The sequence below is a fragment of the Balaenoptera musculus genome, chromosome 3 (genome assembly GCF_009873245.2).
Source record: "Balaenoptera musculus isolate JJ_BM4_2016_0621 chromosome 3, mBalMus1.pri.v3, whole genome shotgun sequence".
NCBI lineage: Eukaryota > Metazoa > Chordata > Mammalia > Artiodactyla > Balaenopteridae > Balaenoptera > Balaenoptera musculus.
The window spans coordinates 71,576,266-71,603,619 of record NC_045787.1 but is presented as its reverse complement, the minus strand read 5'-3'; the positions used below and the strand labels follow the sequence as shown (position 1 = coordinate 71,603,619).

At 37.3% G+C, this 27,354-nt stretch overlaps 1 protein-coding gene across 1 annotated transcript in view; it reads right to left on the bottom strand.

The window, feature by feature from the left end:
- Positions 1–27,354, bottom strand: part of ADGRV1 (adhesion G protein-coupled receptor V1) — a 530,561-nt gene that overhangs the window by 385,051 nt on the left and 118,156 nt on the right. The window contains 13 exon segments of the mRNA XM_036847274.1: positions 212–388; positions 1,638–1,840; positions 3,299–3,554; positions 6,197–6,343; positions 11,076–11,280; positions 11,613–11,835; positions 17,944–18,066; positions 18,941–19,205; positions 22,301–22,408; positions 22,740–22,886; positions 22,975–23,132; positions 25,820–25,944; positions 26,749–26,924. Coding sequence (XP_036703169.1) covers positions 212–388; positions 1,638–1,840; positions 3,299–3,554; positions 6,197–6,343; positions 11,076–11,280; positions 11,613–11,835; positions 17,944–18,066; positions 18,941–19,205; positions 22,301–22,408; positions 22,740–22,886; positions 22,975–23,132; positions 25,820–25,944; positions 26,749–26,924 — 2,313 coding nt within the window.

Below are 27,354 nucleotides of genomic sequence, written 5' to 3'. Positions count from 1 at the left end.
CTTACATTTAAATGTAATGTAAATAAACTTGCTTAATCCTTTGTTCTAGCTCAAAGAGAACTAAGAATTAGTCTATAAGAAAAACTTTAAGACGGGTATTTATTAATACCTACAAGAAAAGTCAATTATTTTTCAGAAAATAAATGACACTGGCCAAATCAGCAGGTACAAGCTTTTGTTATTACTATAAATATGTGAAAGTTCCTCTCACTCTGGTAACATGAAACTTAAAAATTCCTCTGGGATCATCATTTTCTTCAATCATTATCTCAACTATTTCCATCCCAGGCCTCCGCACACTTGGCTGTCCTGCAGAGAAGTGAGAGTTCACCAGGTACACCTCAGTGATGTTGACAATAAACCCTTCCTCCAGCTCGGCGGCATCATCCTGGGGGTAAGGAACAGGGGGAGGGGAGAGAGATGGTGTTTTATTTTTTTAAATATATTGAATTTGCATTGGAAAGACAATATTTTTCAGTAAAGAATGACTGTCCACAGGCATGGGCAGCTCTACCACACATATAAAAAAAGATTCCTTTTTATATTTTAGTACATGCCCACTGACAACTTCAGAATCTTAGGGGATATTCAAGCTTATCGGTGGTGTTTCAATGGAAGCCACATACTCATGAGCAAGTAAAATAATTTTTTTAAAGTATCTATCCTACAATTTTGACCACATTCTACTGAATATGTTTTACATATATAACATTCCCTCAATTTAGGAGAAACTGGTAAATGCTACATACATCTTAAAAAGTGAAAGCTCTGGACTTGTAAATCTAATTATAATCTTATATTTTAATTAACTTTTTAAAAATTGTTACCTTATTTTTCAATAGGTAATAAAAAATTTCAAAAGATAGAAAGAATACCTAGTGAAAAGGAAAGGAAACCTCCGCTCTGCCCCATCCCTTACATCTTTCCAGAATGTCCTCTCCAGAAGCCACTATTACCTAATACCACTAATACCACTATTAATAACACTAATATTATTATACAATATTATATTCATTTAATAGGATATGATAATAATTAATATTATATGTAGGACTATAATATATAAATACAATATTTAATTATATATTAGTGATAATTCTGTTAACAAATTTCAGTTTCTTGGGCATCACTACAGACGTATATACACGTTCTCTTTAGACAAAGGAGACAAAGAGAGCGAGAGCACTAAATCCAGATCTAAACCCCATCTGAAGACTAATCTTAATTCAAGTCATTGTATCATGGAATGAAAACATTGTCCTATAAAACCAATAATAAAAATAACCATATTGACTTGGGTATTTTATTCATTCAATCATTAGTTGAAAACAACTAACAAAGCAACAGAATAGAGGATACAACCAGACACATAATCAATCCAGATTCAATGCTTCAAAGTTCATTCAAACAATATTCCAGTTCAAAAATAAACAATTAATACACTTGTTATTTTATCTTTCAGTTATTAAATAGTCATTCATTATTAAATATTAGTGTGGGTGGGGCATTAGAGTACTTGTATCTTTATATTTAAAAAGTACCCTTTTTAAAGATTTTACCTTTAAGAGCATCACATTTTTATCTTCAAGAGTATTTTCCTTTATTTTACATCACATTCATTGCAGCCTTAGACTCACCGGCAAAATGGCAACTTTGACATAAGTTTCTTTTATGTTTTCTTTCATTATTATCATTGTTTCTTGTAGCACATAATCTTCATTCTCAGTGGCTTGATTACTGACGTGCAGTAAGAAATTGGGTTTAGCTACCAACTGAATGGCTATGTCTCCAAGTAGTCCTTTATTTCGAACAATTTGTAACTGAAGAGTGGTGATGTTCTCTGTGAGACAGACATGCCTTAAGTAAGTAAGCTTTTCTATTTGCTGTTGATGCTATTCCAAGCACTTAGGATAGAATGCTCTGCACTACCCCTTTCAGACAGGTAAAAAAGAGAGGTAAAACAAAGACAATGTATACTCCCAAGGAGTATTTAGTGTTTTATCCACCTTGTCTCCAAAGTTGTGCTGAGAATCACCACACGCTGTTAGCATTATATCCCAGTTCTAAACCCTCACTTCTGGTACTCTAATTCACTCTCCTATGTTGCACATGTCATGCACTTTAACAGAAACTGCTGAAAATCTTAGGAAAGTGCATACCTGCTGGTTGAGCAGAGGGGCTAATTACAAATGCTAGGAAGATTCTTTGAAAATGAAAAATTAAGCACACAGAGTCATCATTTAATAACTAATCATTAGAAGAAGAGCAATTTCGTTCTTACAGTAAAGGTGGCTATCACAAAGTTCAAAGTATTTCCCAGCACGTATTTTTTATTTCATTTCTTAGATTTTTAAAATTTAATTTGCTATATAAATGAAAAAAATGCCTGTCAATTTCCCTGCCAGTCTGTGAATTTCTAATGATCAAATACCATGTCTTTGTTTCCAGAACACATAGCACAATTTCTGGTACTTACTAGGTGCTTCAAAAATGATTGTTGAATGGATAAATGAATAGATCATTTTATTTTAAGATTGTTCTTTCTATTCCGATATATACAGATATATAAAGACCTAGATGCATCATTACATGTCATTTTTTTCCATCAACTATTTAAATAAAAGGTCCTTGAAAGATGTCCATGTTCCTATCTGAAAATTTTAGAGCCTTCACATATTCTTAATACATATATATTATATATAACCTTTTATTCAAATAAGTCAAATGACCTTTATCTATAAAAATCTATTTATTCTACAGCTGATAAGAATAGTCATTTAGACAAAGATGTCAACACTAAGCTCAAAGGAAACAGGAAAAGAGGCACTGATCACTTACGCTTCACGGAAAAAATATTATTCTAATTACTGCTTTGGGTTTAATAATTAACACCTCGAGTACCACATGCATTTCTCTGTGCTGCTCATTGTTTTCTGTAACTATTGAAAATCTATAGCAGAGAAATCTGAGTGAGGAAAGAGAACAGATATATCAAAAATGAAAAAGAGAAAGTAAAATAAAAACCAAACACTTCTACTACAATGATTTACTAAAATATTATTATTTCTATTATGACAGTAATGTCTCAAAAAGTAAAAGTATTTCATATAGCCATATCACTGTGTAATGACATGATCAGGAAATTTAATAAAGACAAACAAAAAGTAAAAAAGGATTGAGTATGACCTGTCAAACTGAAAAATATCATGTAAAAAGAAACTTACATCCCTAGTAAATATTAGAATTAAGTCATCCAATAAAACTTACTAGAACCTGAAAAATATTTAACAGGATTTACCTTTAGGCTCTGCTACTCTAACGAAGAGAGACTCAGCATGCCAGCCCACCAAGCCATAGGGCAAGTCATTGGGCAGAGTGGTTATCACAGACTTGTTTCTTTTCTGATCAACAGTAGCACCTTTTGATGGGTCCTCAACCCCTTCTGTGATAATACGGATGAGTGTTACAATCACAATCTCTGACAACTCTGGTAGGTCATCAGCAAGAACAGTCAGAGTAATTGTAGACAGTGCCTGGCCTTCAGAAAATGAAATCTAAAATTTTAAAGAAAGAAGATTTTATTTATATTCTACTTATCACTGTACAGTAAGAATATCAAAAGGTTAGATTATCTTTTAATATCGACCATATCTTAAATAATGAGGTATTTAAGCAACATAATATGATCCTACAGATCAATCAAATGCCTTTCACATGAGAAGTAGAAGATTGTTAGGAAAAAGAAAGAGTAAACCACTGCTAAAACTTAACTAATAAAACATGTAGCCAAACTGTCCTATCCTGAAACCTACCTTCTTAATAAAATATTGAGCACATACTCTTTCTGGAAATTTAAGTCCTGGATACCATATATAAAAATCTAAAAACATAAAAGCAGGTGGCATATAGTTTAAACACTTTTCTCTACAGAACTTTTGCTAGGAGTGCTACTTCCCTCACCTAAACTCTGAATAGATGTATTATTTAACAATGAATCAATCAAAATAGAAATAGAGAAAGATAGGCAGAGATACAAATCAGAGTCTCTCTCTCCTCCTGTGTCTCCACTGTCTGAAGAGTCAACCCTAAATTTGCTAAAAGCATCTGAAGTCCTTTCTGATAGGGCTTCTGTCTGCTTCTTGAATGTCAATTCCCTTTTTTCCCCATCTCAGACTTTATTCTCTAGTAATAGGGATACAAACTATTTACAACAATTCAAACTAGCATTACAGGCCTATTTTGCTGACACTCATCTCTCTACCTAGAGAAGGCACTTCAGGATGTAAACTCAAGAGCTTTATTAATAAAATCAGGAGTCAGAAAACTACTGCCCTTTGGTCAAATCCATTTTTTATAAATTAAGTTTTATTGGAAAACAGAAAAGGTCATTTGATAACATACTGTCTATTGCTTCCCTTGTGCTACAAGGGCAAAGCTGATAGCTGGGAAAGAGAACATATAGCCCTCAATGTCTAAAATATTTACTATCTGGCCCTTTACAGAACTTACTGACCTTTGGATAAGATAATTCTCTTCCAAAATACAGTCCAGGGCTTCCCTGGGGGCGCAGTGGTTAAGAATCTGCCTGCCAATGCGGGGACACGGGTTCGAGCCCTGGTCTGGGAAGATCCCACATGCCGTGGAGCAACTAAGCCCGTGTGCCACAACTACTGAGCCTGCGCTCTAGAGCCCACAAGCCACAACTACTGAAGCCCTCATGCCAAGAGCCCATGCTCTGCAACAAGAGAAGCCACCACAATGAGAAGCCCACACACTGCAACGAAGAGTAGCCCCTGCTCGCCACAACTAGAGAAAGCCCGTGCACAGCAACAAAGACCCAATGTAGCCAAAAATAAATAAAATAAAATAAATAAATACATTTAAAAAAAATACAGTCCACACCTAAGATACTATTGTGTATTTAAATTAGAAATAATTTTAATCATGCTTATATAAGAAATATTAATTGGGGAAACATATTATAATTCAGAACACACAGAATCTGAGAGATAGAACTTACAGTTTTGGTAGCTTGAATAAAGTAAATATTCACTGCAAGAAAATTTGCCATAATATTCTTAAGACACTGAAGCTTCAATCACCTTTCAAATGATACAGAAACCAAGAAATGATGAACCAGAATATACACCCGTCCTTTTTAGACACAATTCCACGAGGGGTCTTTTAAAAGTGCTCTTCAGGGAAGCATTTCGGCCAAATATACAGATTAATCTATGAAACCCAAGACAAGTCAAGGAAACAACCCATCTTCCAGTTAGGAACTAAAGTCCCCTTGAATCCTCACTTTGTTAGTCATTTACTTCTCTGGCCCATTCTGAGTCCATTCTTGAACCTGTGCTACAATTGTCTTCTACCCTCCAACAGTAGATAATGTGATCCTCTGTCCAGATCCCTTCGTGGGACTGATGCACGCATCCCCCAGCTGCTGGGAATAACAGCTTCTGTATTTCTCACTGGGAACTGTCCTTAGCTGCAGCAAACTATTTCACCCCAGGTTATGCCTCAACCAAAAGGTGACCAGAGGTCAAGGACAGCTAAAACAGGATGCAACATTATATCCTCTCGCCCCAACTGGAAACAACTCCAAAGGACAAGCTCAGCTCCAAAACTCCCTCATAAACTCAACCTCAGGGACAACTGTCCCTGTGGATCAACTTCTCCCTCTGCACATGACTGCCTTCCTCACTTCCTTATACGTGCTCTTCCCAATGAACTTTTGGCCCACAACTCTCAATCTCAGAGTCTATTTATAGGAAACTCAACCTACATCACTCAGCAACTCTGGTCTACTTTTCCATACTTCTGGTTATTTCACTGGACTTGTTCCCTATTTACTGCTTCTATTCTACCCAAATCTCGAAACCACATTTGCAGCCCCAGCTGGATTAGTTTTATCTTTCTGACAGTGTAATACATCCATAATTTGGCCAACCAGTGTATTGAATCTCAAAAGGGATGATGTTTTTACAGACAATTTTGGTATTATAGGGAAAAAAGAAAAATCACAACAATAAAACTAACCTTAACTTGTATCCCTCTCTATGGTGATTAGGAGGAATCCAATGCTGACATGGTCAAACTCAAACACTTCACCCACAAGACAGGGTTTGGTCTCATGCATCAATAGTAACCATAATTTAAAAGTGACTCTCCTATAATTTCGTAAATTACATACCACTCCTGAGGTAGGAAATATATCACTAATACTTCTGTCAGCTTCCCACGCTACAGTTATACGACCATATGTTCCTTTTAAGCGTTCAACGTTCAAGGTTACTAGGCTATCTTGCTCCATTTCCTCCACCTGTTTATATAATGAATTCTGAAAAATACACAGGAAGTCATAAGGGGTTATTTGAAATCATCTAAGCAGACTTTTAGGTCATGCTATCATGCATTTGCAAACTTCACAGTACTAAGCAACATGACATATTATGTAAAAAACAATATTTAAAAAACAGTAATATAGGATGACCAAGATTTTACTTTAAAACATGCATGTCTGAATAAGTAAAAGACTAAGTTAAAGTAAATGAAAAGGTTAATTTTTATAGGATTTTTTTCCAGGTTCTATATTTTTCAAATTTTCTTCAATAAACATACTATTTTTATACTCAGAAAGCATACACATTTTTAAAAGGAGTATACATAGCATGTAAATAGCTTATACAACAGAAGTGTCATAGAGAGAGTCAGGAGAAGAGAGAAATCTTCTTCCTCCCCTATGTTAAGCTCTGGCAATCCCTCTAGGTCTTTGTTTCCTGTTTGTAAAATAAGTGTTTGGCCTACGTGGTCCCCAAGGACCCATCCAAATGTAAGGACATCATGAGAAGCAGTGAGCTCTTTCTGATCATTTACAAAAGTCTCTTATCCTTAAATTCATATCCTCTGAAACGTTTCTATAGGCTGTGATGTTTCCACGGATGATGTTTCATTCTTAGCTCATGGTCTTTACCACTGTTTTTCCTGCCAGAACGATCCTTTTCCCTCATGTAAGAATCTCTTACTCTCTTCTTCTTCTCACCTATACTTCTGAGCCTCTTTCCTTTGTTCCAAACTGATTTCTGCCTCTGTGTGACTATAACATTCTTTGCCCAAGGCCTGCAACTTCTCTTGCCAGCCATTTAATGAACGCTTCCTCAAAATTAATACTCCAAAAAATCCCTTCTTACAATAACCTTTGTTTCTCCATAGGCAATACAGCAAGAACACAGAGTACAAAGATTTTTAAAAATCTTTCCAGTAAGATTTTTCTCGTCTTTTTATTTACTTTTACTTAATCTAAAAAAAGACTCCCCCATTAATTTCTTAAATGAAATAAAGAAATTTCATTTAAGCTTATGTAAGCTTCCAGTTAGAATGCTAATTTGAGTAGATATCCAATCCTATAGTGTTTTACACAGCATTTTAACACATTGTTACAGATGTTACATAGTAGTAAAATCTTGCTCAAGGCAATCACACATTCCAACAGAAAATGCTTTGATTTTAAAATATGCATATAATTTGTTCACAAAAGACAATGCCTTTTAAAAAAAAGAAAGAAAATGCTTTTTAAAAAGAGAAGCCTCTCTCAGGCTTCATGCCATCTGTTAACAAGGATTAGTAAAATGAGGATTAATACAGCCAGAAAATATTCAAGAAATTCTCAACATCTACTAAGTCTCATCTTGGAACCAGGCTGTCCAGACACAAGAGGCCTGTACTGAGGAATTTTCCTAAGTGGATTGAAGAAACCTAGGATACTATCTATTGGCAAGGATCAGACCACGGTGACTTCGTGTGTCTACAACAGTTGTGAAACAGGCTTCATAAAGCACGATCTGTGCTTAAACAGCTGAGGAACAGAATGTACTCCCCATCTGCAGCACAGCTTCTGGTGAGAAGATGAGGCTGAGCTGCACAGCATTTGGGTTCTGCCCCAGGAGCCCCAGCTCTGCCCTCCATAGTTGTATGAGATCCTGAGAAGGCCCCGTGAGTCTTCTGTTTCCTCCCCTGCATAATGACAGGCTCACAGGAAGCACCTACAGAGTGCCAGGCACTTGCCTGGTTCAGGGAAAGCTGCGAGGAAAGCAGTATGCCAGCTCTCATACTCTTTAATTCTAGTGAAAAGAAACTGGCAATAGACAAATCAGGCCATTGTAAGTGCCATAAGGAAGATTAAGGTGTAATGAAGAATGATGGTGGGAGTCACAATTATCAGCAAGAAAAGGCCTTTCTGTAAGATGGCATTTCAGCAGAGAGGAAACAAAGTTAGGAAACAAGTCATGTGAATACCTGGTGGGGAGAGAAGTTGTCTTCTTTCTTTCTAATCCTACCCACGCAGCTCACATCTTAGAGCTACTCTGTCCTACACAGCAGCTCCTGGCCACATGTGGCTACTGAGCACTTGAAATGTGGCTAGTCTTTAAGTGTAAAAATGCATACTGGATTTGAAGACAAAATATGGGAAAAAAAGGATGTGAAGTATTTCATAAGTAATTTTACGTTGATTACATGTTGAAACAATAATATTTCAAATATATTGGGTTAAATGAAATATAACATGAAAACTGACTTCACCTGTTTCTTTTTACTTTTTTAATGGGGCTTCTAGAAAACTCAGAATTACCCAGGGGCTCATATTATATTTCTATTGGGCAGAGGTGCCTCAGAGGAAGCTGACCTGCCTTTGGCTCCAGAGACGGGACAGAGCGGGTAACAGGGTGACCCTACGATCCTTGCAAGGAATTGACTCAGGGTATTAGTAAGTCCAATCTTATCCCCCCAAGCTGCTCCTCTTACAGTGGCTGTGTCTTGGTGAAAGGCACATTCCTGCTCCCCATAGCTCTATCATTTGCTGCTGAATTACTGCAATAGTCTCCTAGTCTATTTCTGTCCTTGCCCACTTACAATCTAGTCTCAATTCTATGAACAGAATGTCCTTTAAAAGTGCAAGTTGGATCAAATTTCTCTTTTACCCCAGTCCTCCAAAAGCTCCCAGTTTCCCTCAGAGGCCAAATTCATGAAAATACTAAGGGGCTCGTGCAGGAAAGAGTTAAGGTAGCAGGCTTGACCGCTATCCTTCAAAAGGTCTACGGGGTTCCTTCTTGGCTGATGTCTGGGAACCTGGATATCGGGAGGGTTCTCACCATCCACAGAACTGATAACCAGCTTCTTGTGCCTGAACTGTTTGTACACACAATGTGGTTGATACTGAACACTCCTTTTCCTTCTGGGACTCTGGAATTTTGTTCTATGCCAGGTACAGGGTGTCTATGTGATCAGCCCCCAGTTAAAACCTTGAGCGCTGAGTCTCTAATAAGCTTCCCTGGTCAGCAACACTCACACGCGTTATCACAACTCAACTTGATGCTGGGGGAATTGATGTGTGTCCTGTGTGACTCCACTGGGAGAGAAGGCACCTGGTTTCCTCTGGAGTTCACCCATGAGCCTTTTCCCTTGGCTGATTTTGCTTTGTAACCTTTCACTCCAATAAATCAGAGACATGAGAAAGACTAAATGCTGATCCTGTGAGTCGTCCTAGCAAGTCGCTGCAACTGTGGGTGCTGGTGGGGACCCCGACACGGGGCCCTGGCCCTTCATCTCCCCTAGTAACTGGCTTCAGCCACAGGTGGCCTTCTCGCTGCGCCAGAGGAGCAAGGCTTCACGTCCGGGCCTCTGCCCTTGCTGATGGGTGCCCCTGCCTTGAATGTTCTCCCCCGAGATATGCATAGAACTCCCTCCCTCATCTCCTCCAGGCCTTTGCCCTATGTCACTTGCTCAGCGCAGCCCTCCCTGATTTTTTTGATTTCCCAGCACACAACCTCCACCTCCTCCCTCACTCCCCATCTGCCTTCCTTGTCTAATGTTTCTCCATGGCACTTATTAACATCAGCTATGGTACAGATGTTTCTTTTGTCTTCGCTTATTGTCTGTCTCCCCTTGTCCTCTCTAGAATTTAAGGACCAGGAGGACGGAGATTTTTACTGTTTTATTTTCTAACATATCTCTAGTATCTGAAACAGCATCTGGTACATGGAAGGTGTTTATTAAATACCTGCTACATGAATGAATAAATGACTGAGTAAGTGGGCTTGTTACCCAGTTCCGGCCAATGAGACATAAGAAGAGGCTTTTGGGAAACTTCTTCCTTACACAGAGAGCCACATAAAGCATCTCTCTCTCTGCAAATGGACATGAACAAGAAAGCAGTAGCCCTAATGATAGCATCAGCTTTCAAACAACAAAACGAAAGGTTAGCTTTCTGCTGGCAAAATAGACAGATGAAAAGAATCTGAGCCATAGTGACACAGCAGAGTATCCAGTCAACCCCAAGCCCACCTTCTCTGTGGACACGCCCTAGGTGTTTTAAGTCAGTTTCAGTTCAGTTTTCCTTATTTGCAGAATATTTCGGAGAAAAACACAAGATACCTGCAGCTGTAACTCTAACTAAGAAATCGTGATACATTTTGCAAATAGGACTAAATGATGCAATATGAAGGTTGTCCTTTTGCTCATTGGTAAAGGAATATGAAGTCTGGGTATGGAAGTCAAACTGGAATAACTGGATAGCTCTCTTTCCTCAGGAGAAAGCATCTCCATGTGTACACTGCACATACAGTTACAAACATCCTTCTCTCTCTTTCTCTTAATACACAGAAGTAACAAAGGCGTAAAAGGACAGTAATGTATTTGTAGGTGATGTGTGTGACAAGACACAGTGTATAGTGTGTATTTGGAATCTGCTTCACCATTACCCTCTGGAAACAAGAGTAAGAGCAGAGCCAAACTCCTGGACCAAGGCCAACTGGTAACATTTCAAATTTAATCTTAGGAAAGGAATCAGTACCAAAAAAAATGTTAAGACAAGTTGACTCAAGGGTCCATTGTGCAAGTCTGTAAATTTCAATCATCAGTAGAATTCACCTTATAATGCAGAGTTGGGGATGAAGCAGGGAAAGGAAAAGAAGAGAGGCTTAAGACACTCAAAGTATGACTCACTGAGTGCTGATAGAAACTAATAAATAAATACAATGAATAGATCATTTGACGTCTAAGTGTGGAATTTTTACCTGAGCAAATCCAACAACTCCATAGGCATCATCATTAGACAGAATAGTTATTTTTACATAACCATTAATACCAATCTCTGCTCCTCCTTTGGGATTTTTAAGCTGAACTCTGAAGTATTCATCTTCCTCCGGAACTGTATCATCAAGGATATTTACCGCTATTATAGCTTCTTTGTCTCCAGGCTCAAATATCAATTCACCTGAACTAGCATAAGAAGTATATATAAAATAAGTCAACTACAACAAATTAAAGACATATAAATGGTAGATTAATCATAAAATTCTCACAATACTGATTAGTATTAGAAGTTTGCAGAAATCACATTTCATAAGTAAAATTTTAATCCAAAATGTTCATATACGACTAATTAACTTGGTAGAATAGATATTAGAAATATGGATAATAACCAAACTGCTGGCTTATTCATAGCTCTTATATTTTGTATATTCTTCCATCACTAGATAAAGACTTAGAAGGTAGGTACCATATAAAATTATGGTGAGACAAAGACATTCAGCATAAAATGTTGAACCTACCTAGGAATGAAGTCAGACTGGCTCGAGACATAGGCCAGTTCATATGTGTGTGAGTGGAAGGCTCCCACAAGAGCAATTAAATGCTTGCTTGCATTAAGGGACTTTACTGTAACAGAGGCTGCATCGTGAGCAGATGGCGCTTCCAGAAGAAAAGAGAATTGATTCAGCTCTGAATTCCAGCAGTAAAGAGCAGACACAGCTTGGCCAACAAGAAGTATGTGGACTAGAGGAAGGAGAGAAAAGGCAGCGAGAATGAAAAGTGAATGTCACCTCACCAGCTCCCCGCCCCCCGCAAAACCCTCCCTCTCCCACCTCTCAAAGTTCCATTGTGATTGCTGCAGTAACTAAATATGATTCAATTTCTGAAATAACTAGATATAAATAATAATTTTTAAATACTGTGGAAGGTGCAAGTCAGCCTGACAGTGTACCCACAATCCACTTAAAAAAAAAAAAAAAAAATCACTGGATGATAAAACCCAAATGAATTTTGAACTCTTTTGTATTCATCTTAATATTTATTTATTGGATAGCATGGTAGGATATTTTTTTTTTTAACAGCTTTTGGCTGATAGGCTGCATTCTTCTTAATTTTATTTATTTATTTATTTTTGGCTGTGTTGGGTCTTCGTTTCTGTGTGAGGGCTTTCTCTAGTTGCGGCGAGCGGGGGCCACTCTTCATCGCAGTGCGTGGGCCTCTCACTGTGGCGGCCTCTCTTGTTGCGGAGCACAGGCTCCAGATGCGCAGGCTCAGTGGTTGTGGCTCACAGGCCTAGCTGCTCCGCGGCATGTGGGATCTTCCCAGACCAGGGCTCGAACCCGTGTCCCCTGCATTGGCAGGCAGATTCTCAACCACTGCGCCACCAGGGAAGCCCGGTAGGATATTTTTAAAGTGAAAAAGACTCATAATCCCACCACTAAATGTTTCATTTTTATATTTTCCTTTCCAGTCACCATTCATATGAATTCATAATCGACACAGTCTAAATACAAAAAATCTTAATTAAAAAGCTTAATGCGAGAGAGTGGCATAGATATATATACACTACCGAATGTAAAATAGCTAGCTAGTGGGAAGCAACCGCATAGCACAGGGAGATCAGCTCGGTGCTTTGTGACCACCTAGAGGGGTGGGATAGGGAGGGTGGGAGGGAGGGAGATGCAAGAGGGAAGAGATATGGGAACATAAGTATATGTATAACTGATTCACTTTGTTATAAAGCAGAAACTAACACACCATTGTAAAGCAATTATACTCCAATAAAGATGTTTAAAAAAAAACATAAAAAAAAACAAAAACAAAACAAAACAAAAAAAGCTTAATGTTATATTTATAGTATACATTATATATATATATAGCTTTATATTTTGCTATATAGCATTCAGATTTATAATTTTAATATACTGATACTAATCTACAGAGTTGATCTTTAAAATATATTTAATTATTCCCCTACATTGGATGTTTATTTTTGTATTCTATTTAACTTGTGAATATTAATTAGAGACAGCATTCATCATTTTATTTATTTTCACCTGATAAATTCTTAAAGGTGTCCAAAGGATATTAACAAATTTATGATCTTAGAGTATATTCTGCCAATGCTTTCTGAAATGTTAGTAGGAAAGCATACTCTTAATAGTTCAAAGCAATGGCATATATTTATATCTGCAGAAATTAGGAGGGGAAGGGGGCTTACTACTCTGTGTATACCATTAAGCAATCTTCAGACTTAAAACTGGGAAGAAAAGTAGGAAATCATGGAGAAACGTACAAATTCCAGTACTTGGAAAAACACACTGGAATCTGAAGATATCAAATAAGTTTTACTGGGCATTAAAATAACATGTAGAACCAGAAACCATGAGTCTCTTCTAAAATTTTAGCCAATAGGTTGAAATGGAAAATCCCATATCCTTACTCTTAAATATCGAAAACTATTGATAATGTTTATTTATGGTAATTAATTTAAGTAATATTTCAGTTTAGTAAATATTATATAATAAAGATCAAAGAAGATTGTTATTAATAAACTTGCATTTTAAAACTGACCAAACATTTTTCATGAAGTTTTATAAAGTTATATACATTCAGTAAAGAGCAAACCCCTCAGATGAATCACATGTCTCAAGTTTAAGTGATTCTATAGTCCAACCAAAATCATAAACTAAAGTGTCCTGAACATAACTGATTATTTATCTTAACCCTTGGAGATACACCCTATTCAATTCCTCGCAATCTGATTAGAATGACAAGGCAGCAAATAGATAATCAGACATTCAAAGCAGGACATGTAGGGACTCAAATCTACATATATGTGTGCAGAGAGTACTTTCTCAGAAAACAGACATTCATATTTGTTCAAGATAATATCAGACAGAGAATTTATAAGGGGGAAAAAAAAAACTCCCTAAATCTCTATCTACTCTGGGGAACAGGATTTTTAACTAGTACTGATTACAGAATTCTCTTCCATACAGCAAACTATTTAAAAAAAAAAGAAAAAAGAAAAAATATCCCAAAGGAAGGAAACTGGATAAGATTATTTAAAAAGTAAGTGTAGACAAAGAAAAGTTCCATGACTAAATGCAAGAGTGAGCATTCCTAACATTTAGAGATCTGGAAATATAAAGAGGAACCAGTAAGAGACAGAGTAGCCAGAGAGGGCTGCATGAGAGGCAGTGTCCTCAGGAGAGCGCTGAGTTCCAGAGCCCTGAGACGAAGGGAAGATTCTGACAAACGTTCGAGATACAATACACAGGGCACTACGGAAGGGGAGTTGGGGGAGGTGTGAATTGAGCATCTGGTCTGGAAATTAGGGCTCATATGGTCTAGAGCATGCATAGACCACATGGGGAAGAGTGTCTCTTTATCCCCAGGGGGCCTGGTCTTCGTAGGATGATTAAACAGGGATGAAGAGAGTGATGAATTAATACAAATAATCTCCAAAGGCCATGATTTCCAAAGGTAATCGTTTTGATGAAACTTAGAGTGCTCAGGGACTAGGGAGGGAGGGGTGAATTTTTCCAGCAACGTACAGAGCTTTGAGGATTAAAGGAGATAAAGTAAAGGACTAGAATAGGACCTTGGACATAATAAACATTCAGCATGTGTTAGCTACAGATTTCCATCTTTCCTGACTCCTTTGTCATATATTCTCTTTAAAAAGTGGAATTCAGCAAAACTTGGTTCAAGGCCCCCTTCTCTCATACATACTACACAGTCTCTTTCTAGACAATTTCACCCCTGTCTGTAGTAAAATGACCCTCTGTACGTATAAAATCTGTAGCTGCGGTCTAGGTTTCTCTGCTAAGCTCCAACCAGTAACACTTATTGGTATCTAAATATCAAGACTCAAAGGCATTTCAAATTATCCCAACAAAACTCATTATCTCTGCCCCCAAAAGCCTGGTTTCCTCCCAGGGATCACCATAATAGTTAAGGGACTACCTCTCTTCCATTAGTTGCAGAAATTAGGGCTCATCCTTGATATTCACTCTCTTACCTACTCCCATATGGAATCTATCATCAACTCCCAGGATTTTACTTGAGAGACAGCTTCTGAATTAATCTACTTCTCTGATTTTGCACCTGTATCACCTACCACTTTCCAAGCTCCAGCATTCAAGATCTTCAGTCTGAACTGTGATAAGAGCCTCCAGCTTGTCTACAGACATATTCTCTTACCAGCCTCTAAGCTTTTCTCCCATTGGTAGTCAACATTCCATTTTTAAAACACACACACACACACACAATATCTGTCTCTGTGTCTGTCTCCCTCTCTCTTTCTCTCTCTGAACGCTTCTCTTTTTCATCTCCTCATTATGTTCTCATAAAAGGCACCCTAATACCTACAGGATAAAGACAATAGCCCTTTAAGTCCCTATCTGGCCTATCTGATTACATCTTCAGTTATACCCTGGACCACTCTCCCCTCACTGCCACATTGGCCTCCTCCTGGTCCTTTGCCACACGCTGACCTCTTTACCCCTGCTGCTCCGTTTGCCTAGAGGCTGCCTCATGCTCAAATCTTTGCCTCATTAACTCTTATTCATCCTATAGTTCACAATTAAATGTTTCTTCCTTAAGAAAGCTTTCTGGGCATCCCTTAGACCAGGTCATTCATCTCCTCTCCATTTTGTGTTATGCAAGTACTTTATTCTTTCATAGCAGTTATCTGTCTGTACCTAAAAACTTACTTGTGTGATTATATATAATGGTCTTCTTCTCTATTAGATGTTAAACTTCTTCAGGGCAAGGACTATACCTGATTTTGCTTACCCTTGTCTCCTTGGGGTCTACCACTGTGCTGGGCACATAACTGGCACTAAGAAATATCTATTAAATAATGAAGGAGAAAAGGGAGAAGGGGAGGCTACGTTTATATGTCTTTGCAGTCTCTGTCATATTCATTCTTCCTCTGCCATTTAAAGAATTCAGTCACTACCCAATAATCTCTGTCAAGCCATTAACCAGAATAAATATGTAATCCTCACAGTCATGTCTCCAATCTAATACATTTAATAAAATATTTGACACATTCAAAATAAGAAAGTCCTTGAATATTATTTAATGCATAATTTCAGCTTTCAGGGGATCTATAATAAGCCATTCTAAATAATTACCTATAATCTTTTCATACTTCTACATCCTCAAGTCACAGAAACAAAAGAAATAAAGAGAACAAGCCTTTGGCAGAATTTTTCACAAATTCTTTTAGAAAGAGTGCCTATTCTATTTTTTTAAGCCTTTAAAGAGAATTCTGTAACTTCAATTAATGGCCCATTCAGGCAGCACTCTTCACCCTTAAAAACATTCATTAAGCAACTATTTTGAATCATAATAAGTGACTCAAGTAGATGTAGATAGTCCACTAGAAAACTTGAGGTATAAGGAAAGCAAAAATGATAAAGGCACAAAATTAAAGGACAAGTAAACAAAAACTAAACACATACATGATGAAGGATACATAATTTATTCAGTAAATCAATTGTTGAGTGAATGATAAGAAAGTCACACAGTTGGAAATCACAGGATAACATCACAGATTTATATGGCCTGTCAGAGGCTGACAATGTAAAGGGAAGTTATTTAAGAAGAGGATGAGCAGAGCAGAGACAGACACAGGACTGTCAGCAGAGTCAACCTGGGGGGGAGGCTGGAAAATGATGTAAGAGTCCAGAGCGAGGGGAGCACGTGGCATGGACATCTGGGAGGACGCAGGGCTGAGGAGGGGGGAGTAGGACACATGGAAGCAAAGTACAATGAGGTAAACAATCTACTATGAAAAATGAGGTAAATAGCCTCTGAGTCCTGGTCAGCAGTTGAGGTGACTGAAGGTGACAGTGCCTAAAGTTTATAACACCTGATAGAGAAAGCAGCAGTGCGGCACCTAAGAGAAAAACCCAAGAATAGATTCCTGTATTTGTGTGAAATCCTCTACTCTTCTCAACAGCATTTCCTCTGTAGATTTTTAACTTTTGTGAATTGAACCACCCCCATGCATCAACATGTCCTCTTACTAACGTCCTCCTGATTTCAGTCCCTCACCTCTAACGACCCACAAAGCCTTCTCCATTACTCTTGCCCGGACAGCTGCAAACTGCACCCAGCATGTTCTACACACTGAAGCTAGGTGGAGTTGAAAAACACGCCTTGGATCGTCACCTGCCTTTGAAATGCCTTCAAGGATTTCTCTACCTCAGTAATGCTCAGAGTGAGTCCAAGGACCCTTAAGAGTCCTTGAGACCCTCCAAGAAGTTCTGTGAGGTCAAAACTATTTCCCTAATAATACTAAGATGCTGTTTGTCTACTTCACTCTCATTCTCTCATGAGTGCACACTGGGATCTTCCAGAGGCCAGATGACTGATATTATTGAAAAAGGCTGAATTACAGATGCAAACATGAGAATCTAACTATTAAACCAGACATTAAAGAGATCTGCAAAAACAAAAAAGTAATGAAAACCCTTCTCACAAAAGTTTTTGTTTTTAAAATTAAAACGTATGGGGGCTTCTCTGGTGGCGCAGTGGTTAAGAATCCGCCTGCCAATGCAGGGAACACGGGTTCGAGCCCTGGTCCGGGAAGATCCCACATGCCGCGGAGCAACTAAGCCCGTGCGCCCACTGAGCCCACGTGCCACAACTGCTGAAGCCTGCATGCGTAGAGCCCATGCTCCACAACAAGAGAAGCCACCGCAATGAGAAGCCCGCGCACCGCAACGAAGAGTAGCCCCCGCTCGCCGCAACTAGAGAAAGCCTGTGCACAGCAATGAAGACCCAACACAGCCAAAAATAAATAAATAAAAATTTTTTAAAAAATGCCCTTACCTATTCCTGAGGCTGGTGTGAAGGAGTGGATCTTGTTAACAGTAGCAAAATCCAGGGATTGAAAATATCTGAAAGAAGACTGTCCTCCCTCCCAGATGAAAATTTCAATTGAGTTCTGATCTCCTACAATAACAGAATAAAAAGCAAATCTGAAGGCACAAGTTACAGAAAAAAATGACAAAATTCCACAATAAAACTATAATAAAAATATTAAACTTAATTAAAGAAACAAATTTAGGACATTTCTCAGAATTCATTCAATTAAACAAAAATACAATTTAGTAGGAAACACTTTAAAAGTCTTCTTGCATTTACCACATGAAGTATATATTGATACATGCTTTAGCCATTAATCATGATCTGGTATCAAAAAAAAGAATAGTAACAAATGTTTTATTTTTCAGGAATGTTGAAATTTTACCTATGAAAGTCCTACTAAGCAGAAAAAAGCATATTTGTATTCAGAGAACATTTTTAAATGGTCTTATCGAAAGTTGCTTGGCACTATTTATTACCACTGCAGATTATGCACGGCATCCCAAGTATAGCCATATAAAAAGTTACCTGTTTGTACCTTGGGTGTAAAATCTTCATAATTCTTTCTACTTTACCCACCCATCCCCAATTTTATTTTAATATCTTTAAAATAGTGGTTTAGAACACCCACAGGTTATGGACATAACACTTAAAATGTTTTTCTTTTTTCCCAAAATCCATTTGTTAGCTGACAATCAATACTTAGATCCATCAAGAAACATACTATGGATTAGCTAAAAAATTATTACAAGAGCATTTTCATATGAACATACTATGAAACATCAAGAAACATACTATGGATTAGCTAAAAAATTAAGAAACATACTATGGATTAGCTAAAGAAACATACTATGGATTAGCTAAAAAATTATTACAAGAGCATTTTCATATGAACATAAAATGAATGGAAGATAATTTCGATAACAACTATGTATGCATTGCAAACACTAAATCGTCTTACCTGGAAAGACAGTTTTGGCAAAAATTAAGTAAATATCATCGCCTGAAGTCAAGGCTTCAACTTGTGTTGTTCCACTGATGGGAACTTCTTGAAAGTTAATAAACTCATTTCCAGACCACCTGAGTAAAAGGGAGTTTGACCTGGCATTAGCCTGGGAAATGGCTAAGAACATAGCACCTCCTCTGGTGAATGAGGTCATGCTCAGCACACCTCGGACAGGGAGTGTCTGATGCGACGCAAAGCTTCCTCCGTTCCATCTGAAGACCTGCAGGGAATGTTCAAGTACGAAACACTCATGACTAGGAATTCAGCACTCGTGAGAATTTAGCCAATATCACATGTTTACTCTCCTAGACCCCTTAATTTAGTTAGGAAGATACTTTCATAAGTGAGAAAATATCAAAACTGATCCTCTCTCATTGCTCTCTCCCTCTTTTTATCTGTGTGTGTATGTGTGTGTGCCTGAGTACACACACACAGAATGAAAGAGAAGTTATCTGAAAATAAATCAATTTCAAATATACATCTGGGCAGGGGTGGGTGACAGCAAGAGAAGGGGAAGCCAAAAATAGGAGAAAATTTATTTAAATATGAAAAATTCAGAGCGAGATGAGAAACTTTCTAATGCTGTATTGTCATTACCCACTGCTCAAGCAATAGAATATAAAGAAAAACACCTAAACTTTTTAGTCCTGAAGGTGGCACTGCATACAAGGTTTCAGGTGAGTGTTCATGTATTTTAAACTGAAAGAAAACCCTGAATCTACCTGATTTCTTATGCCATCTGGTCAATTTCACAAAGAATTATATTTATTCAGTAACAACTGGGAATCTTATATAAACCAAGCATTATGCAAGAAGTTATGGACAGAATCACTTCTTCCTTTATGGATCTTATTAACTACTAGGGAAAGGCAAACAATAAATACATCAATCATTAAATAAATGTATGACTACTAAACTGAGACAAGTACTCAACATAACAATTAGGAAGGTATGATAGAGAATTATGAATGTCCTAGGAAATAAAATTAGAAAGAATGACATGACAAAGTTTCTAAGGCAGAAAAAGCTTGCCATAACCTGAATGAAGACTGGTGCAGCTGGAATGCAGTTGACAGCACTGGGGGAATGAAGATAATACTGGAGAGGTACGATCACGAGGTACCTTTTGTTAAGGTGCCCATATAATTTAACACAGGGATGCTTTAGAGAGTGAAAGAGACAATCTTAATCATTGTAGGACAATAGGCACAACCCAGCACTGCGCTGGGCAAATAAGAACATATGGTTATCCTATTTACAGTCCATATTAATTAACTTAGAAGTTATTCCAAACATAATTGGAAATCATTGAATAATTTTAAAATGAGGAGCAACATGAATTAATATTTTTAAAAGACTACTCCAGCTACTTGAAACATGGATCTGAGGAGATCAGAGAAGTTTGGAGACCAGCTAGGAGGCTATTCTACTAGCACGGTGAGAAGTGATGGGGACCTGGATTAGGGAAGAAGCAGCAGAGATGGAAAGAAACATCCGTACTCAAAATAGTATCAGGAGATATAATCAAAAACACGTAATAATAAATTAGATGGGAATGAATAATCAGCAGAAATCAAGAAAGATATGGACTTCCCTGGTGGCACAGGGGTTAAGAATCCTCCTGCCAATACAGGGGACACGGGTTCGATCCTTAGTCCAGGAAGATCCCACATGCTGCGGAGCAACTAAGCCCATGCTTAGTAGCCGCAACTACTGAGCCTGCGCTCTAGAGCCTGCAAGCCACAGCTACTGAGCGCGCAAGCTGCAACTACTGAAGCCTGCACGCCCATAGCCCATGCTCCACGACAAGAGAAGCCACTGCAATGAGAAGCCCGTGCACCACAACAAAGAGTAGCCCCCGCTCACCTCAACTAGAGAAAGCCTGTGCGCAGCAACAAAGACCCAATGCAGCCAAAAATAAATAAATATTTTTTAAAAAAGATATAACCCAGCACTCTATCTTGAGCAACTGCATTTATGAGGTTACTATTTCCCGAGATGAAAGCAAACACTTGAAACAAGTTTCATAGAGAAAATCTACAGTTTAGTTCGAGATATGTTAAATCTTAGATACCTAGAATATATTTAAGTGTACACGCCAACAGGCAGTTAGACACGAAATCTAGAATACACAGGAAAGGCTACTGATAAATTTGGAAGACAGCCTATAGTTGATATTTAAAGCCATAGGATTGATAAAAAGTACTCAGAGTGAGTGAAGAGAAAGAAAAAAGAAATGTGAACCAAAACTGAACCTGAAAAACTTCAAGATATCTAAGTTCAGAAAAGGGAGAAGGAAGTGGCATTGGAGACTGAGAAGCAGACACAGAAAGACAGAATGAAAATCTGTGTGGTAGTTCAAAAATCAAGAGAAGAGATGGTTTAAATTTGAGGATGAGACGACGGTCAAGTGCAGATGGGAAGCAATGCAAAATAATGACAGAAAAAAACACCCACTGTATTTGCAACCCAGGTGTCACTGGTGACCATGAAGAAGTTTGCAAAGCAAGTAGATAATTCTTTCAAGGTATCAATAGAGAGGGGAGAAAAGAAATGAAGCAGGAAGTACAGGGGGATAAGATCAGAAGAGAAATCACTTTTTAAGCTTGGAAATCCTGCATTTATGCTGAATGTAATAATCCTACAGAGAGAGAGAGATGCCAGTTACGCTGGCACTAGAGGGAATAACTGACCCTTATGAAGGCAAGAGGGGAGCCTATGTGAGGCGCCTGTCTTTTATAGAAGAAAACACTTCTGCCATTGTAACAGGAGGCAGGAATAAGACTGGTTTACAAGACAGTTTCTGAATTTGGTGTTGGGAAGATGAGTAATCTCCTTTCTGGTAGCTTTCATTTCAACAAAGTCATGAGCTGAAAGTGAAGAGATGAGAAGCAGGTATGGGAATCTGAGGAGTGACGAAAATTATCAAATAAATATTATTAAGACACTGTGATATAGTTTACTAGAGAAATACGGGATTTCTGGAGTGACGTTGTGTGTCCATCTGGCAATGTTAATCATGAATTTTTAGTGATACCATCTATCCAGTTGTGTGATTTTTCTCCATGTTTTCCGATGCAATTAAATTCTAATTAAATGTTCATGCTTATTATTACACTTGCTCTGGTTCTTGAAGACAACATAATATTCAAAACTCTATCATTTAAAAATTAACTATGACTAATCAATATCTATATTCTTTTTACTACTTTACCATAATCAAATTACAGTTTTCTTTTATACTAAACCTACAGACTACATCTTTGATGTGTTTCAATTATGGTATTAAAAAAATTCATTTTAAAAGAATCAAACCTGAGTTAATTCAGAATCATCACTTTGACTTGCAACAATTACATAATCTTGACTGTCTGAAGTAAAATATCTTACTTGAGAACTTTCTGAAATAGTGATTGTTTGTACCTGCAAGGAAGACAGAACAGTGAGAATAAAAATTTAAAGGAAAATTTAACTAAGAAAAGCTCTGAATTACAGTAATAGTCTGAGTAAATATTTGAAGTTCAAAACTGGAGAAATCATTCTGATCCCTAGGTATGCATATCCAGATGTCATTTCAAGAAAGACCAAAATATCCCTGGATTAAGACACCTTGCTAAAACGTGTATCAATTTGCCAAAAACCCCTTATCACATTAACATAGAACATACACTATCTTCTATTTAGCTCAATCTCACGAATCTGATTTTTCTTTTAAATAAAGCAATCTATAAAAAAAAGTGAAGTGGTTTTTTACCAGGAATAATTTGAATCCAGATGTGAATGTATACACACTGTTAACAGAAGGTTTTTCTTCATTTCTTTCTTCATGAGTAATCACAAAGTAGGGGGAAAGACCCATATTAAAGGCCTCACAAGTTTTAGGATTTTCTATATGTAAATCCTAGGAAACAAGGAATAACAGTAATTCACGGGGCATCCAAAATCTATATGTACATTATAGTCTGTGTACCATAAAATAAGTGGTTTACCTCAAGTGGAACAAAAATCCCTTGCCATCGGTAAACAGTAGAAGACAATTTTCTTAACATTATACCATATACTGAATCTTCCAAAGTAAAGAAACACCAGCCAGAAGCCGATGCATCCAAAAAACTTTGAAATATAGAAAACTTAACATCCATTCCCCCTGAAAAACATAAATCGTGATTTGCTTGTGTAAAATCCTCTCCAAACTTTATCTATTCTGTTTATTGTTTAAATAGTGAAACTAGTGAGTTTGTTACTAGAAGTGAAAATGCTTCCATGGCAAGTGCATGCGTATGAGAAAGAGAGAGAAGAGACAAACTAGAGAACTTCAAAATAGATTGTAACTAAAAATATCAACACCCAAAAGACAAGAAAAATTGTTAATACCGTGCTCTAAACCCACAAAGACTTTTCCAGGGTATATTTATAAATAAATACTGAATTTATACTTTAAAAGGAAATATGTTCAGTATGATTTTTATCAGCTTTCATAAAGATGATGAAAATATAACAGAGAAATTTAGAAATAATAAACACCTTTTATGGAAACATGCTAAATGATAGGTTTTTAAAACTTACACTATTAATTTGAAACTATCCCCATCCAATGATTTCTAACTTTACATGTTGTATATTTTAAGAATGTCAAAGCAGATTCACCTACTACAAGTAGCTATCAAGTTTTATCAGCCTGCTATAACAGGTACATGTCCTAAAATTCTGTGCTACAATTAAACAAAGACAGAAACAAAAAATTCCTGCCTAATGAAGAATACCTTTAAAACACCTTGTGTGTTCTATTATCATGACAGTTTCCCATAGAAAGTTAGTTCTTTTTAAACTTTAGTTAATGGTGTGAACATGATGCACCAAGAACAAATGTCAAAGTTGAAACCTAGGCTCCTTGTAAATTATTGATCATTTTTAGATTACCAGTTGATGAAGTCATAATGTCAGTGCCTTTTATGTACTATCCATTGGTGATATCCTTTCCTAGAAATCCAATATTTTAGATTCCTGCTTTGCCACCTTTTAAAGGCACACTACAGCTTTTGCATTAAGAGTCTGAATGTTTTGCACTGAAGTTGACCACATGGTCAAATCCTCCCCTACCGTAATTCCGGAAGATGGTGAATGAAGAATAAACAATGCCTGCTGACATTTAAGAACCTCCAACACATATTCCCACAAGCACTTCCACAAAACACATGCAGAGCCCAAACTATAATGAGATAACTCTGAATTAGAAACCATAATCTTTCTTTTTTGGATCCCATCTCTTCCTGGCTTCCAGGCCACTGTCCCACTATTAATTATCCCTTCTCTTCTAAATATTCAGTCCTTCTCTACTTACCAGGCCTTTTCCATCAGCATTTACACATGCTTAGTCTCTTCAAACTAAACAAATAAACAAAAACCCTGACTCCTACACCCCATCACTACTCTTACTAGATCCTACCCTTCTCAGCCAAACTTCTTGAACTAGTTGTACATATTTGAGGCCTGCATTCTCTCACTTCCATTCAAAATGTTATTCGGTCCACATCCCTCTACACAAATAGCTCTTGTGATTTTATGTCTTCTATATTGCTAATGACAATGTGTATTTTTTCAGTTCTCATCTTACTGGACTTCTCACCAGCAATTGACACGATTTACCACTCCTTTCTTTTTAAAATGTTCTTTCACTGCTGCCTGCAATCCTGCATTCCCCTGGGTTTCTCACCAGGTCTCTGAAGTCCCCTTCTCCTCTCCCTAGTCATTCAATTTGACTCAGTCTGTCTGAGTCCTCTTCCCTTCTCTATCTTCATCCTTGCTTTCCAGGTTTTTACCTCAACTTCCATGACTTTAAAAACAATATGCATGCTAAAGGTCCCCAAATTTCTCTCTCCAGCAGAGATCTTCTTTTGAGTCTAGAGAAATGTCTTCTAAAAAGTTAACTCAAATTCAAATATTTTACTCCCCTCACCAAAGTAACACCTTGTTTTCATTAGGCACTCCCCTTCTCACTGAACGGCCTGAATCTCCATCCAACTGCACAAACTAGAAACGTTAAGAGTCATCTCAGGTACCTTCTTCACATCTAGTCCATCACCCAGTCCAAGCTACCATCAACTGTTGCCCTTTTGTTTGTCTCCCTTCATCCTCTAATTTCTCCTGTGCCAATCCATTCTTTACCTGGCACCAAGAATGATACCTTCAAAGTGCGAATGTGATCAGACCACCCCACATCTATACATGGGAACCCTCCCTCATGCCTAGACCACTCAGAGACTTTCCATAACCCTAAGATAAAGACTAATGTATGTGATACATTCTTCAAGTTCTTGAATGATCTAGTCTTATCTAGCTCTCCAAACTCAGCACTCCCCCTTATTTCTAAACCCAGTGCCCACTCTTCAGTTCTTCACTTATACGCTCTAGACTTCTGCCTTGATAGCTTCCCGCTTTCTCTTCTATGTTCCTCCAACTCAAGTCTTTGCATAATCCCTACTCAACATTAAGTCTTAGTTCAAACACTGATTCCCCTCGGAAGCATTCCCTTATGTTCTCACAACATTTAGAACTTCACCTTTAAAACATTTATTATAGTTCAAACTACACATTGATTTTTACTTATTTGATTTATTTCTGTCTCCCCTTAAATTCTAAGTTCCATGAGTTCAGTACCATGCCTGTCACAGGATAGGCGCTCAATAAATATCTGTGAATGCAGTAAAAGAATTAGATATCTGTTCTCCATTTTCAACAGATCTGTAAGATACAATTCATGGGGGAAAATGTAAATCTTATACATGCAATCTTTCTTGGTTATAGAATTTTGTTTTTATAAGAAACTAAACGTACTCATGCCAAAGGCTGTTTCAGAAACTGTCTCCCACTCCACACTCACAGCTAAATCAATGCCATTAGTACGTGACACATTTAAATATACAGTCCTGTTGGCTTCTTCAGTGTCTACAGAGGTGGCTCTAAAAGAAACAAACAGTTACAGAAAGCAGAAAAAGCATGTAATTTCTACACGTTAGATACCTATATCACATTGCTAGTATATATTTAATACACTTTTAAATTTACGCAAGGTGAGATCCATCCACGAATTTTATACAGGAGGAAGACTAGACTCTAGAGCTCAAAAATATTCACTTATGAAGACATTTAAAAAGCACTATTATCTGATACTATGATAGTAAGAAAATACTGAGAGTCAGTAACTTCAGTAACTTCACACTACACATTCTAAAATAAATAAAGCTTTGTCATTCTTGAGTTTCTTCTCACATAAACTAAAAACATTTTACAGAGAAAAAATGAATCAGGAAATTCTTGACATATTAATAAAACTAGATCTATTAGAATATTTCTAAGATATAAAAAAAACAAATATTTGTCAGTTTCCAGAGGGAATTTTTAAACTACAATCATGTTAATATATGTTTGAAGAGTCATTCATTTGGTTTGAGCAGCTAAATATAAGTTAAAACTATTTCTTGCTTTTTATTATTACTGAAAACACAAAATAGTGCTTTTACCTGGAAGTGTGGATTCTGAGAAAATAAGAATTCTAATGACACCACTGTACAGCACATGATTAGGTTTTTGATGTTCCCTGTTATGAGGGGGCATATGGCCTCTCTCGATCTATCCGCTAGAGCTCATTTTAAAAGTCCCCATTACGAGAGTCAGAGATCAATTTTCTTCTGCATTTTCTTTAGTTCAAAAGTTATTTCCTACTTAGCTTCAGAAGTGACAATTTCCTTACGAATAAATTATACCTATTTGCAACTGCAGAGATACTGAATAGCCCCAAAGGGGCCTGGTTTTGCAAAACTGTTATCAGGGTTTGAACACGGGCCCCTAGTCTAGCACCACCAGTCGGATTAAACAAGGTACAGACAAAATGCTCATCCATCTCTGGTTCCGTGTCCAATACGGCTGATATGTGTAGGGCCTGAAAACACAATCAAAAGATAAAGTTACTAGAATTCAGCAACACACATACAGAGTAATTTGCTAGACATTTATGACAACAAAACAGTATTTTTGGAAAACAGTACCTCTTTTTTATTTTAATACTGATCCTCATAAAGTAATAGTTACAACTGTTTCAAGTTACAACTTTCAAGATTATCAACACTGTGACACAGTCCAACTGAAATGTCTAAAAATAAAATTTATGGCATTTGAAAACATCACTGAGATTAAAAAATTAAATTTAGATATTCATTTTTGCTACTTCTTTATCCTGCCCTGGCTATGTAACTGCATTAAGCCTCTTTCTAGCCTAGAATTCACTCTTAAAAAGCAGTTATAGCCACAGCAGGCACAAATCAGAAACAACCCACATGTTTATCAACAGAAGAATGGATAAACAAAGAGTG